A 14,574-nucleotide genomic window follows, 5' to 3' on the forward strand; every position below is an offset into this window, starting at 1 on the left:
ACTGAGGACAGGGCAAGATATAACGAAGAGGGTAAAGAGGAGGATGCAAACAGCATTTCGAGGAGGGATCGTTTTAACTGCACACAGGCGTGCAGGAGAGACAGGGAAAAGCGGGAAATAAAAACCCTTTGGCATCACGTCCCAAGAATGTCAGCAATGAGCTTACAGACCACATCCCAACACATAAGAGTCAGAGTCGGAATCACATCCAGACCTATAACAGCACTGGAAGAAAGACAGGGATCACTGCGGAACGGCTGAGTGGGAGAAGGAGGCCCTCTGTCCAGCCCAATGAGCATCCTTCGTATACATCACATGACGCAATCCCACAAATGGTTCCGAAATTGTTCCATGCTGCCAAAGGTTTCTCTTGAAGGGAAAGAAGGAGAGTGGGAGAAAGATTTAAAGTAGGAAAGACAGAGAGAGAGAGCGGGTGAGAGAAAAAGAGAGAGAGAGGGAGTTGTGGAGAGAGTTGCAGGGAGAAGGGAGAAAACTTGAGCCGATGTGTTTTACTGCATACCTCGGGCTGGGTCACTTTGAGTACAGAAGAGACATAAAACAAATCAGATCTGGAATGGCTGCACCCGGGCTGCACAGAGAGCTGGGTCTACAATGGAAAGACACGAGCTTGTGATTCACACATAGGTGTACAACTTGGGCCAGAATAATGGCAGAAAAGAGGGTGAAAAGTGGTAATTTAAAAAGAAAGAGAAAAGTGGGAGCGAAAGAAACAATTATCATTAGAAGAAAACATAATCAGGGATTTGTGACAAAGGAAGCTAAATTCCAATCTGGTTGGTGTTTAGAAATTTCCTCGGGAAAAAAAAAACAATGCATAGAGAGAACAGATAGGGGAAAGAGCACAATGGACAAAACGACACAATGTGGACCTTACAACAACAAAGTAGACGAACTGAGTCTGTAATGCAGCTAAACAACTAGCTGAACAGACTAGTCCGGTCCTGTCTCTTCGCTTCCCTCTCATTCTCCCTCCCATAGCCTCCATGGGTCTATCTCATGCTGTTTTCCAACGATCACAGGGAGCATGTTACAGCAGCAGTAATAGCACATGACAAGGTGACCTGTGCCCCACACAGGATGGGCTAAACTGGGGGTGGGGGGTGGGGGTCCCATGTCCCGTGTCCAACCCTATGGTCTCTGTACCACTACCCCCCCTGCCCAGGCCCCAGCGCTGGCCTGCAAGGGGAGAGAGAGAGGCAGTGACGGCAGCCTGCCCCCTTATGCTGGGCCCCTTGCTGGACTCTGGAGAGGGGAAAGAGACGAGGCAGGGAGAGGCCCACTCAAACACACACCGAAAGTCCTGTTTATGTCTATGCTGAATTTGACAGAGAATACACATTCTCAAGCGCACAGAGACGTGCAAGCCGAAAGCCAACTGGACAGAACTGGACAGACAACAGACATGTGGGTGAGGTGGGTGCAAATGCACTTAGCCCACAAGTCAAAGTTATATAACCTCCATAAAAATTCTGTCTCTCTTTCAGGAAATACTTCTCTTCAATAAATTTAAAATATATAAAATGACTGGCTTTTGTATTTCTAATATAAAATATTCAACTTTTCAAAGTAAGAAAAAAAACACAACTGTATTGAAATTTCATCCTTCACCCAATTATAAAGTTAAATTATAAAAGCCTATATTTATATGGATATTTCGTGGTGAAATTGTTAAAAACATAGACAAAACATATTAAAAAAACAAGCTGAGTAACAGCCCACGGGCACAGCTTTCCTCAGGGTGTCTGAGTCGCTCCTGTTTCTAACCATTTCACCACGTAATAGCCATATTAATACAGCCTTTTATATTTTTCACAGGAGAGTGCCTTGGATTTATCTTTTTATTATTTTTGTATTCCCCACCAAAGAATGCCTTCATTACACTTTGTTTTGAACTTTCAAGCGCCCTGGACTCTTTCTGAAGATGCACTTGAAATCAATTAAAAAAGAAATCTGGATATACTGTACATCAACTGTCCTAGACATGAAACTGTGACATATGTTTTGCTTTCCAAGAAAAAGTTTTTCTGCATGACTTGCGCTCCACATACGACTAATATTACCTGCGTGATTTGTTTGTCCTAGAAACCGTCAACCACAGGAGGTAACTGAGTACCCAGAGACATTAGGGGGATGTTAACACTTCATTAGTCTCAAAGGAAAGTGAACATATGAAGCAAACAACACCCAGAGAACATGTAAGTGGGTCTATACAGTTAAGTACAGCAGCCTCATTCTTTCTATAGGGTTACATGTGAGAGGAAGCGACCAATTACTGTAGTCACGAACGGGGGGAGGGGTGGGGTATTCACTGTACAGGAGACCTAATGGACCGTACCATTACCACAACACACAGCCCCATGAATAACATGCAAGAGTTACAGTCAATAAAACACAAATCGAGCCCATATTGCAGTATCTTGTCGCAGGTCTGCACTCAGTCCCATTGACAAATTAAGCAACTCTTGATTCAAAAACTGCAACATATTCGGTTCTTATTTAGGTTAAGTATCCCGTACTGTCCAATATAATGTAGGTCATCTCATAAATTTCCACATCATATAAATTGAGAACATATGTGGCTGTTGATCTTGAGTCCGCTAAGTTTTGAGAAAGGGAAACTGAATTCTTTTTTTTTTCCCTGTGACAGGCTGATATAAAAACAACACCCTACCAGATATTTTTCAAGAGTCAAACTGTTTCATAAACAGAAATGGATAAGTATGAGAATCATAGCACTCAGCTCAATGGGGAATTAGGTAGGACTATGTACCCCTTGCTGTTACCTTCATTTGGTCCTTTTAAAGTGATGAACAGCAGAGAGAGAGATGAGCTGGAAGCTGTTTAAATTTCAAACCTAAGCCAGACAAGACACTGACAGGAATTAGTGAGGTAATTATGAGCCAGCGTCTCCCTGACTATTAAATTAGACGGTTAAGGTGAGAAAACATGCTTGCAGAAATATAAATAATTCTACCAAGCAACTCTTTGTGTTTTAGAAGGTGACGGAGGACTCCTTCCACGCTTGCATAAATTGTTGTGCATGATCTCATACGAGCAAATTGTAACTTAATGTTGCATGACAAGAGAGCTGAACTTTGCAGAGCAGGTGAGATCATGGCAGCTTATCGGTAGTTTTTCATGTGTTTACTAACACAATCAAATTGTGAGTTTGTATTACACTGTGTTATTGAAGGTGACTTAAGAGTGAGTACGTAACATTTGTAATTTATGAGGGGAAATTTTCCTCTGCAGCTCTTTGACATAATGTTGTCTTCTGGACAGAAAAAACACCAAATACCTAAAGGCCTGTATTGACAAATCACCTTTCAGTCCATCAGATTTCTTTACACAGTCCCTAAGTTGTCACTGATTTAGGTCACATTCAGACTGGTCACAATACTTTAAGCAAAGTTGTTAGTGCTGATATTTCCAATTGAGAAACTGCAAATGTTATCACTTCAATATAATGTTGTTATAGCCTTGTCAATTGCAATACTGATAACGGCTCAAAAATTACCACCTTATTCTCACAAGCGTGATGTGAGTCGCTGTATTTTTAATAACAACATAATTGTTGCGAAATCATGAAACTGGAACAATCCCAGAAAATATGCAAAATGCGTAACTTCACAGTAAAGACATAATCACTTGTGATTAGACAAATTTCACAGTATATCCTTACTAAAGCAACATACAAACAGTATACTGAACATGAGTGCACATCGCCAGGTAGGACTTAAAAAACAAATGAAAAATCGCTCACCTGAGGTTTTAGCATGCCCTTGTAAAACAGGAACGACTTGAAACCTTTCCTCAGTTTATCCCAACTTGTTACCAGTAATCCTGTTCAATACAAAAGAAAAATGGCATGTCGCAAGTCACTGAGAGGGCCTGTACCTGACCTGCAATTGCTACGTTCACGTAACATTAACACTCAATTATTTTCAACAGAAACAGATACCCTGAAGGGTAATCACCACCTAGCAGTAATGCGAGTAGCGCAGGGGAACACGCTGGTTAATAAACACACACCTAAACTGTAATAAACCTGTATGTGGTCTTGGGCAACAGAAATCAGAGCAACTCGAGTCTCGACTTTAACATTCCTCCTGTGCATGCGAGTTTCATACCTCAGCTCAACTTTTCCCCATCAAGACCGAGTTGCTTTTAATCCTCTTTAGTCGCCGTCTCTCGTCGTCTTCATTCTCGCGCAAAGTGTTTGCCCTCCATGTTGACTAGGTAGGGTAGCTTTATGGAGAGAGGACCGCGTTGTACTAAACTCAGAAATGTGAGGAGACTTAAGGAAAAACGTCAAACTCGAACACCCGACGTCTGCTCACACGGCGGCGCTGGTAGTAGCTAACGTTAGCGTGGCTAGCTGGCCGCTTTAACCCTAAAACGCGACACCAAGTTCAGCCACCGTCTTCACGTTAACCGTTTTTGCGAGCGTGGAAAAAAAAACGACCGAGGCGCCACTGAGTATCACGGACGGACAAACGTACGCACTAACATGAAGAAAACTCAATCACACCTACGGTAGTCCGACGAGAAATACCCCTCCTTCTTCAGGACCCAAATAGATGGCCATTACTTTTTTGTTATGCACCGCCCCCACTTCAGGAACTCTACGGGAAAGAGGGATTTCCCCCCAGCCCCCCAGGCAACCAATCACAGGTGGGCTCGGCCTGGCTCCCGTGTTGTGGTTGGTGACATTTCGGGCTACTCCGGCTCTGTTTGGCCGGTTCCGGTGCCCATAAGGATGAATAACCGCCCCCTTAAACAGGGGTGTGTCGTGACGTCATAGGTAACGAAGAGGTAAACAACTTTGACCGCGTGAGGTTTAAAGCGACATCGGTTTTTTTTCCTTCTGATCTCTGAATCAGCGCGTGGTGATTGCCGCGTTAACGCTGCATACGATGCGATGTCTCAGTTGGTGAACGCGGTCCCGTTGAGGTCGTGTTTCTGTTTTGCACCGCAGTGTCTTTGTTTTGCTCCTACAAGCTTTGAGCTCGATGTTTGAAATTCGACTTAAGCCATAACACCGCCACCGTTGATATCACGCAGTTGAAATAATAATACGAGCATTGTTATGTACTAAATGTTTCATTTTATCTATTAGGCTTCATTAGCCTATGTCTCTGACACATTGCAAATGTGTGCAGTGAGGCGTGCGTATGGGAGGGGTGTGTCTACTCTGCAGTACGGTGGTAGGCTGGGAAGCAATTCCGCTGCATGGCGATCTTGCCGTAGCCTGCATTTGCAATGCATGAAGGATGGTCGATCTGACAATGGACGACTAAACAACTCCACATTTCCACGACCACGAGCACACTGGGTTAATTACGTACGCTGACATTTTTCTGCTCGTCGCCAATTTAAAAAAACAAAATGTTTTTGACGCATTTATTTGTTTAGATGGCATTTGTTAATCCACAGTTGTGCGCACATAGGAGCTTTGGTGTGTAGTGTAAAATGGTGTGTGTGTGTGTGTGTGTGTTGGGGGGGGCAGCGGACGGGGCCTGGGTGAAGGTCAGGGGTGTGTCTATAATGTAAACACGGTAAAAGCGACAGATACGAAGGGGGAGAGGGAAAGAGAGGAGAGGGCCCCATCCGGTCCCATATATCCTCTTCCAGCTCGGCTGAATCGTTCTTTACTCCTATAGCCGGAGATTGTAATCTCAGCTGTGCAAAATATTGTGCATTTCTTATAGAACAGAAGCTGCCTTTCAACAGTACATTTTTTAAAATCTAAAATAATACCTTTCACGAATACATTTTACTCTACTTTATGTATCCCATCTCCCTTCAAAACTGTTTCTGAAATCTAGACATTAAAAAATAAAAGTAGAAACAGTAATGCACCCAAATGTTGAAAGAGATAACAAGACAAAAAAAGAAAACAGATCATAGCAATAGGCAAAAGATGTAAGCTGACACTGTTGCTTACTGTGTCCACCCCATCACAATTTACAAAACGTATGAACAAGCCTTTCTGTTTATCAGTTTGTGTGTCAGGTATTTTGTGCTCTCCTAAGGCTTCCATGTAACACCTACACTGACCTAACAGCACAGAGTTTGAACTGCAGTATGTTGCACGCTGCTTGTCGACTCTCTGAATCCCCTTCCAGTGCTGCCTTGCCTTCATGACAAGAATTTTCATGAAAAACATTCCTTAAATTTTCCAGTCCACTCCACATTAGACAGTTACATTTTGTACCCGCTTGTGTGGTTAAAGAGTACAAACCACTCAACAATTAGGACCATACCATAAAACTCAAGCACGTATGAGCAAAGTTCAAAGTCAGCTGCAGATTTAACTATCTACACTATTTTTTATTAACCTCAAAATCAGCATATCCTGGGCACCCTCAGCACATTAGGCATGTGTCAAAAGCTTGTTAACTGTTGATTCATGTGTAGTAACTAGTAGTAAAGTGTGTGGGTGTTAGGTTCATGCCCATGGAGAGTTGATCCTCGTCCTGTGGTTTGGGCGCTCTCCAAGTCTGGCACCAGCACTGGATCAAGCCGTTCTGTTTGCAGGGATTTATTTGGCCCCATAACATGCATGTTAGACATGTATCCTGGACCAGCCATTTCATGCCCTCAAATGCTCCGGCCCCTCACAGTGAGTTGGCTCGCTGTCTGGAAACCAGGAGAGTGGAAGTCATAAATAAGAAACACTTGACCTGCTAAAACTATGGAAATTAGTATTCATGGCTCTGGTGCAGAGACATGAATAACTTGCACAGTAACAGAGTATGTACATGCCTTAAGTGCTGACATAGTTGACTTTAGGCTGTAGTTCAGAACAGGATGTACTGTATATGTAAAGATCGCCTGAACACACATATTCATGTGCACATCCAAGCAGTAACGTGGCAGATTTAGAAGAGATGCATTTTTGGGGGAAAACTGATCCACTATGCTGCATTATGATTTTGTTTTTTTCTGCGATGACCTAAAACATTGAAAACAAAGATAATAATTTGCTTGAGTGAGCACTGTGTAAAACTAAATACTCATAAACAGCAGTAGGTTAATGGACAAAAAACCTGCTGACATGTAAATGAAAATGTTTGTCAAGAAACAAAACTTTGATGTTGCACAAATTCTTATCAGACTTTACAAGGCTTGTTCTGGGTCATTCACACACAAAGAGGTACAGGAACATCAGATAAGATAAGAAATATAACAGTAAACTACTTTTGCCTTGAAAACATGACTATGTGTCTAAAAGTCTACGTTAATTACATCAAACCTCCATCACTTGCTGGCCTGAGGACAATCACAGAGCCACAAAAGGAAGCCCAGATGTGCATCACATGTGTCTGACTCCCTCCCAAACAAGCTGAGCACAACCTTGTTTTGAGAATTACAGCAAGAATGACACGTTATGTCCACAAGCACTCACTGTGTCCAGAGCAGGGCCATCAGGTGCACCAACCCACCTGAAGCATCTCTGGCCAAGCAATGAGAGCACATGCTGATCAGCTGGCAAGAGTCTTAGTGTATAACATTCAATCCAGTTTGTAAAGTTTGAGTATAATTCATCCATTCATGTTGTGCCTATAACACCCAGGATGTCCTCCCTGAAGGACTACAGCCCTGTTCTACTTACACATGTCATCATGGGAGGCCTCTGGCTGCCAGTCAAAACCCACGCAGACTCACTTTTCCCAGGCAATAAAGACAGTGTGCAGATTGCACAGAGCAAATACATCAAATGAATGAATGAATAAATGAAAGAAAGCATCATCTTAACGCCATATTTTCCCCACATACATGTGAGAATACTATTTATTAGACTTTCAGCTAGGTCATGGTGCTGAATACTGGCCCTCCATCAACTCATTCTCAGCACTCAAAAGCTCACGCCAATACACCTTGAGCTCACGTAGATATGTGGAACAGCACAACCCCTCTTCCATCCATTTGAAAATGACAGCACAGCCATCAGCCTACTCACTTGCCAAGTATTCGGGAAGAGGAAACCTAATTATTTCTGTCTTAAGCAATAGGCTGATTTGAAATCAGACACAGATGACAAGGAATAACAGGTCTCTTGTTTAAATTCTCAGTGCACTTAAAACATGTCAGTCCTAAAATGTGCTTCTAGCCTGCTACTTGTAAACAGAGGTTTAAGAGTCGCCAGTCGCCATGCTTTTGTGTGTGAACATAAACACAGTACTTGTGGATGAGGAGGAGACACCATTCAGAAAGTCAGCACTTTCAGGTTCCTCTGGCTTTACATAGCGATGTTGACATGCGCATTCAGCATGGCTCCGTAGATCATCACCACCTACATGTGCTGCATCGAGAGTGTCCGTAGCAGCTGCATCGCTGTGTGGTGTCCAAGCTGCGCCACCCAAAACTGTAAAGCTGTACAGCAGGTGATGTAAGCAGCAGTTTCTCACGGGCAATAAATGATCAGCCCTACAGGACATTTACCACAGGAGACAATTGAAGGAGGCCCTCACAATCTTCCCAGACCACACTCATCACAAGCCACAAACTATGCAGTCTTATAGCCCCTAGAAATCCTGAAACCACAGCATGGTTTCCAGAGCCAGCATGTTCAGAACACTGTTGTCCTCGGTGTCATCAGATCGCAAAATATTTATTGCTAAATATCACACTTTTATTATATTCATGTTTTGTCTTTACTGCCTCCATTGAGCCAATATTTCGCTCTCTCTCTCTCTCTCTCTCTCTTTTTAATTTTTCTGTATGTACAGTTTAACACTTTTGGTAATTTGTGTTGAACTTTTGTTGTCTTCCATTGTCCGATGCTGTTTCTGTTTTCTGTTTTAAATTATTAATGCTGTAACAGAGCCAGCCAAATTATCACTTTTCTGCAGAATTTAAAGGTGGTGAAGTTTATTGTCATCTTTTATACAGGGGAGTAAAATTATTAAACTTCACAAAAGTAAAAGTAAAGTACCTCAAAACTGTACACACTGTAAATGTACCCGAGTAAATGTACTTCATTTTCATCCCTGCTGTAGGAATTAGTAACACATAATCGATAAAACAGTAGAGTTGTGCAAATGGGTTATTTTTAATTTTTTAAAAGCAGTCTATGAGAAATCTTATTGCATTTACAAGTTACAACTTTTAAGTTTTGTTTAGCAGCGAATCTTAAACTGTTGGAATTCCTTTGTCTTCTTCAAATATTTACTTAAGAGACCAAAGGTTATTTTCCTTTTCATAATTCCTCAGAAGATAGACAAGAGGGGGTGGTAGCTGTTCATGGAGACCTGGAGTTCTTAGACTTCATAAAGCACAAAAAATGACAGGATTTATTGAAAACAGATATTACATTTGCTACATGAGCTACTTCTCAGATTTAATGATAGAGTGAGACTGACGGCGATCTTTCATTCTGAGACAGAAAAATCTGAAACCTCATAACGTGGTCCTGCTGTTTTCATCCAGAGTCTCGCCAGGAGCTGCAATATGGAGATCTGACTACAGGAGACAACCATCGTTTATTTAAGTCCCTTTAGCTCCCCCTGCTGGGAGCATGAGGGACAACGTGGCCACAACTGAACCATCACACTTGGGTCAACAATGCAAAATCTTACAGTGCTGCACTTTTCAAAATAGCACACAGGATTGAAAGGTACTTCTATTAAACTGACTGAGACAGCTAGAAGAAATCACACCAAAGTTGAGTCTCTGTTGTTCCAACAACAGTAGTAAAACAAACAAACAAACAAAAAAGAAACAAAGAACTGAAGAAAATGAATAAGCGTGAAGATCTCGAAATATTGCAGAATATTAAATGCCACAACCAAGTGGCAAGTGGATCAGTTGTTGAGGTTATCTGATCATCTGAGAACCTGCACAATTCAGTAACTGGTTACTTATGACAACCTAATATCCCCTCGGGGATGGATAAAGTCATCTATCTATCTATCTATTAGATTCTTTTGAGGACCAGGTTTTCACACTTGGCCCCTCAGCAGCTCGACTGAGGCTGCTGGGTGTTGAAGTTCATATTTCATTTTCCTGATCAGTTGCCATTTACTCTTAATTTCTAGTCATTTTAAAATTGTCTCTCCTCGTGATTACATTGAACATGTTAAATGGTTATGGTCCAGCTTTCAGCATCAGCACGCTTTCGGTTCGATGCTGCTTTAAACTGTTAAACTGTTTAAACTGCTATAAACCTGCTTGAGAATAAGATTGCAAATAGTTACCTTTTAGCGATCACGTAATATAAACTTTTATTTTGAAAATAAAGCTTTTATTTTGAGAAACCAAAATCGGATAATGGAGGGCTAGCTAGCTAGCAGCGGACCACCTTATCCATAGTAATTGACGTGACTGTAAAACCTGTAGTAATGAATCTGAAAACATATATCGGCACGCCAACGCAGTCGACTGTGTGCACCTGTAGATGGATGCGTTTAATAACAAGCTAGCTGCCTGTCTGTTTGCACTCCGATGTTGCTCTCACCACACAGCGAGTTTCGTTAGCTCATCACAGTTAGCTAGGTTAGCTTGTGGTAACTAACTGGCAACGGTCGGAGAGACACACGGTTGTCATTCTGATTAAGGGCTTAATCTTTCCAGATACATACCGCTTGGTAAGACATAACCGGAGAGCTACCAATTATAATCGCTGATGACTCATATTTTGAAAGTCATGTAATAGCTTAGCTATTTTATTTTATAAGTATGGATCTGGGGCCGGCTTTCGTGGAGTTGGTCCCATGGTGTAATGGTTAGCACTCTGGACTTTGAATCCAGCGATCCGAGTTCAAATCTCGGTGGGACCTCGTCCTTTTAACTTGTCACTGCTTCAATATACGATCGCTTTGCTCGGTAGTGGAAATCAAATTGGAGTAACCATAAACCATCCTGTTACGTTACGGGTCAAATGGACCCGTGTTAAAATTTGAAGATCAAGAAAAAATAGTTAAAAGTACTTTTTCAGTATGAAACTTCTTCTGCTTGCCTTAATAATCAATCAACATATAACATGAAAATGGTTCATCTCACATATTCGCAACTACCCCCCGCATGTTTATATCACATAGATATTGTTAGGGTCAATTTGCCCCAGCAGTCAAACTGGGGGTAAAAGGGTGTCAGAAAAGTGAAGCTGAAAGTGGTGAAACATTAAAAAAACATTGAACATGTATTTTTTTTTTTATGAAAAACGACTGAATTATCCTAATTGAACCATTATCTGTGAGAGGTAAGGAACACCATTACACTAAATATTGACAAAATAGTTAGTAATGGAGTTTGTAATTAAATATTAACAATGCTTATTTGGATTTTTTTAAATTTTATTTTCAGACTTCTTTTTGGATAATAAAATATGTACTGGGTCTGTTCCTGACAAATGAACACAACAGGAGGGTTAAGGAATATGCCTGAAAACGCCTTATAAATACTTTGTGATTGTACACGGTGAAAAACATTTGCTTGATGAGGGAAGCGAAACATGCAGACACTGAGGGAAAAAACCCTTTAGGATAAGCAAATTTTCTAGTTTAGTATGGGGTATTTTGAGAAGGTTTGCACTTAAACTTGGAGGACCACATCAAAGAAAGAAAGAAAAGAAGTAAGCTGCATCAAACTGAAAAGTATGGGGGGATTGAATCAGTAGATACGTGTAGTATGAGAAGAAGGAATAAAAATCAGTGATCCTGAAAGAAATATGTTGCTTTATTTAAAGGCTACACGCGACACGGTAGCAATCCAGATTTAGGAGAGGGAGGGACAGTGTTGTGTCTGGAGGATGAGATAAGAAGAAGCTCAGGTAAATAAAAGAGACAGTGGCTGAAGTGTTTTTGATGCTGAAAAAGCACATGACGTGATGAAGAGACAGCTCTGGGATATGCAGGGGAGTGCATCCTGTGGAGGGCAGAAAAAGGCTGCTTTGTTTTATGAGAGATACTCAGTGGTAGAGGAAGTGCCCAGACTTTGTACTTTCGTAAAAGTAGCAATACCGCAGTGTAGAAAGACCTTGTCGCAAGTGAAAGTCATGCATTTACATTCTTACTTACAGAAATGTTCAGCGGTATTAGCATTAAAATATACATTAAGAACCAAAAGTAAATACTCTTTATGCAGAATGGCATATTTCAGAATAATGTACATTATATTATTGGATTATGATTATTGATGCATTAATGTTGTCATCACTTTAATGTCGAAACTGTTTCAACTACTTTATATAGTTCATCATACGGCATAACTTGTGAATTTTCCATTGCAGATCAACAAAGTTATTTCTTATTATATAATAATACATCATAATTTACTTGTTTGTTATATTTTGTATTATTAAACCAAATCTGCAACGAACTAGTAACTTCAGTTGTTAAATAAATATAGTGGCATAAAAAGTGCCATGTTTGCATCTGAACTGTGGTAAAGTAATAGTACAATAGCAGAAAATGGAAATGCTCAGGTAAAGTACATGTACCTCAAGAGTAAATACATGAGTAGGTGTACTTAGTTTCTTTCCACCTCAGTAATATGACATCAAGGATACCAACTGCTACTCATGAATCTTGTTGTTTCAAGGTGATGGATAAGTGCAAAAGCTGAGAAAATGACGAAAAATCATACAAAAATCCAAGTGTTGCTTTCAGTCATACTTGCCACCTTTACCTACAAAAAGGTAACAAAAAATATGTGATTTAAACTGTAAATAAGTGATAAAATGTGAGAAAATATATTTTCCTTGAGGCTTTTAAATGATGAGGCATACAACTGAATTTGACTTGATTTTATTACTTAAATTCTGTGTCTAATATGACACGTCATTCTTCTCACCACCTCAGAGGACTAAAATATATTACTTCTTTTACATAAAAATCCATTATGAAAAATAGTGATTGTGCTTAAGTCATCTAAATACTGTATTTGTCTATAGAAAAAAAAAAACCCAAACAAAACAAATGCGTTGATAAAAATAACAAGCATTCAGAATATCTTTATACAAAGTAAAGTCTTTGGTTTAAAGTGAAACTCCCCTCTACAACACAGTTCACTCATTATGTGTTGTCTTGGATATATTGGTTAGTTAAAAAGAGAAATAAAGAGGGCTAACACTAGTCTGTGATATGGAGATATTTTTCTGCACTGACTCATTTTAATGATGACATGAACAACATTGCAAGCATTGTGCATCTTCTCATATGAGATTGTCCTTTGAGCCCATAACATTTTAACTTCACAAAGCAAGGCTTTTTATTATTTGTAGCTGTGGAAAAGCTGTAATTGTTCATATTCTGCCAGTTATCTTAAATTTGTTAATTCTGTTTTAAGGCTGACTTCCCTTTTACTTGCTTATATAATTAGTATCTACAGTTTGTAGATTCATTTTGTTAACTTGTCTGTCAACAACAAAAATACAATTTATATACAGTATACTATACACTGAGTTAAAGTGTTCCTCTATGTTATCAAAATACGACCTCTTTCTCTCATTACTCCATCATTACTACTTTCATTAACTTTCTCACAATTCACATAAACCGAAACTGCAGTTGTGCACCACTTTAAAACATGACTCTTACACTCTACTACAGACCTTAAAGACCTTAACCATTTTTCCTTTCACTTTAATCGTTGATGTAGAGAAACTTTGTCACAAATAACATTGTGGTAAATGGACTGTCTTTCATGCAGCTTGTGAAGTTTGTTAAAAGGCTATTACATTAATTATTTGAAACTGGATGACAATTAAAAATAACTATCAACAGCAAAGAAAAAAAACCAAACAAACCAAAACCCCAAACTCTTATTTCAATCTCGTTTGGCAAAGATTACCAAAGTTAGGTCAGTCTTTGGCTTATTGAACTATTCCTCTCTGTTTGTTCTGCAAAACCCTTTTCCCTACAGAGTGCTGATCTAACAAAACTGGAGCATTTTATGAAAACAAAGCCAAGCACAGTGTTGTCACCTATACAAATGCAATGCAAGTTACACATACATGTCATTAAAAAAATATGTCAGAATCATATTAACATCATCCCCAGCAGTCCAGAGTCGTCTAATTTTCCTGCTCTCCTATCTGTGCAGCTGAGGTCCGAGCATCACTTTGTTGATAAAGTTGACAATGGCCACAGCTGGCTGCTCGGGATCCATCTCTGCAAACAGATGACACACGTTCTCTGTCGCGCTCCCCGTCCGCCTCGCCACAAAGCCAAACATCCTGTGGCAAGAAGGACAAATGAGAGGTCAAAGGACAACAGAGTAAATAAAAACGTGAGGCTGAAAGAAACCTCAACAAGCCAGAGTAATAAATCTGATTGTGATTAGCTGCCATGCAAAGTAGCACATTTCACCAGTCGATATATGACTTGCAAAGAAAAGCACACAGTGGCTCAAGCACTTACTTGCTTGACGTGCTATCAGAATTAGTCCACCTGAAGCACGGGTACACAGATAGGGACAAAGAGACAAAACGTAGGAAAACATGAATGACAAAGACATGAGATTGGTCTACCTTCACTTCAGAGAATTAAAAAACAAAAAATAGACACGCAAGTGACGGAGAACTTATATTTATAAAATATAAGTCAG

The 14,574-nt window shown here is 40.2% G+C and overlaps 2 protein-coding genes and 1 non-coding gene across 11 annotated transcripts in view; 1 reads left to right on the forward strand and 2 right to left on the reverse strand.

Moving 5' to 3' along the window:
- LOC124056647 (vitamin D3 receptor B) overlaps positions 1–4,667 on the reverse strand; it is a 28,788-nt gene extending 24,121 nt beyond the window's left edge. Inside the window, exons 1-3 of one of the 7 annotated variants that reach the window (XM_046384293.1) lie at positions 4,152–4,667; positions 3,785–3,864; positions 521–607 (exon numbers count right to left, since the gene is read on the reverse strand). The gene's annotated coding sequence lies outside the window, so the exon portion shown is untranslated. The remainder of the gene's footprint in view (positions 1–520; positions 608–3,784; positions 3,865–4,151) is intronic. The other 6 variants (XM_046384297.1, XM_046384298.1, XM_046384292.1 and 3 more) reach the window with 6 other exon arrangements.
- A 6,066-nt stretch (positions 4,668–10,733) lies between these two features.
- On the forward strand, positions 10,734–10,805 carry trnaq-uug. The gene has a single exon. It is a non-coding gene; the product is annotated as a tRNA-Gln (tRNA).
- A 1,952-nt stretch (positions 10,806–12,757) lies between these two features.
- LOC124056650 (tensin-2-like) overlaps positions 12,758–14,574 on the reverse strand; it is a 28,874-nt gene continuing 27,057 nt past the window's right edge. For 2 of the 3 annotated variants that reach the window (XM_046384300.1, XM_046384302.1), the window contains 2 exons: positions 14,388–14,417; positions 12,758–14,203 (listed from right to left, as the gene is read on the reverse strand). In XM_046384300.1, coding sequence (XP_046240256.1) covers positions 14,059–14,203; positions 14,388–14,417 — 175 coding nt within the window. In that variant the 3' untranslated portion in view covers positions 12,758–14,058. The remainder of the gene's footprint in view (positions 14,204–14,387; positions 14,418–14,574) is intronic. The other variant, XM_046384301.1, reaches the window with a different exon arrangement.

The sequence above is a fragment of the Scatophagus argus genome, chromosome 3, assembly GCF_020382885.2.
Source record: "Scatophagus argus isolate fScaArg1 chromosome 3, fScaArg1.pri, whole genome shotgun sequence".
Lineage (NCBI taxonomy): Eukaryota > Metazoa > Chordata > Actinopteri > Scatophagidae > Scatophagus > Scatophagus argus.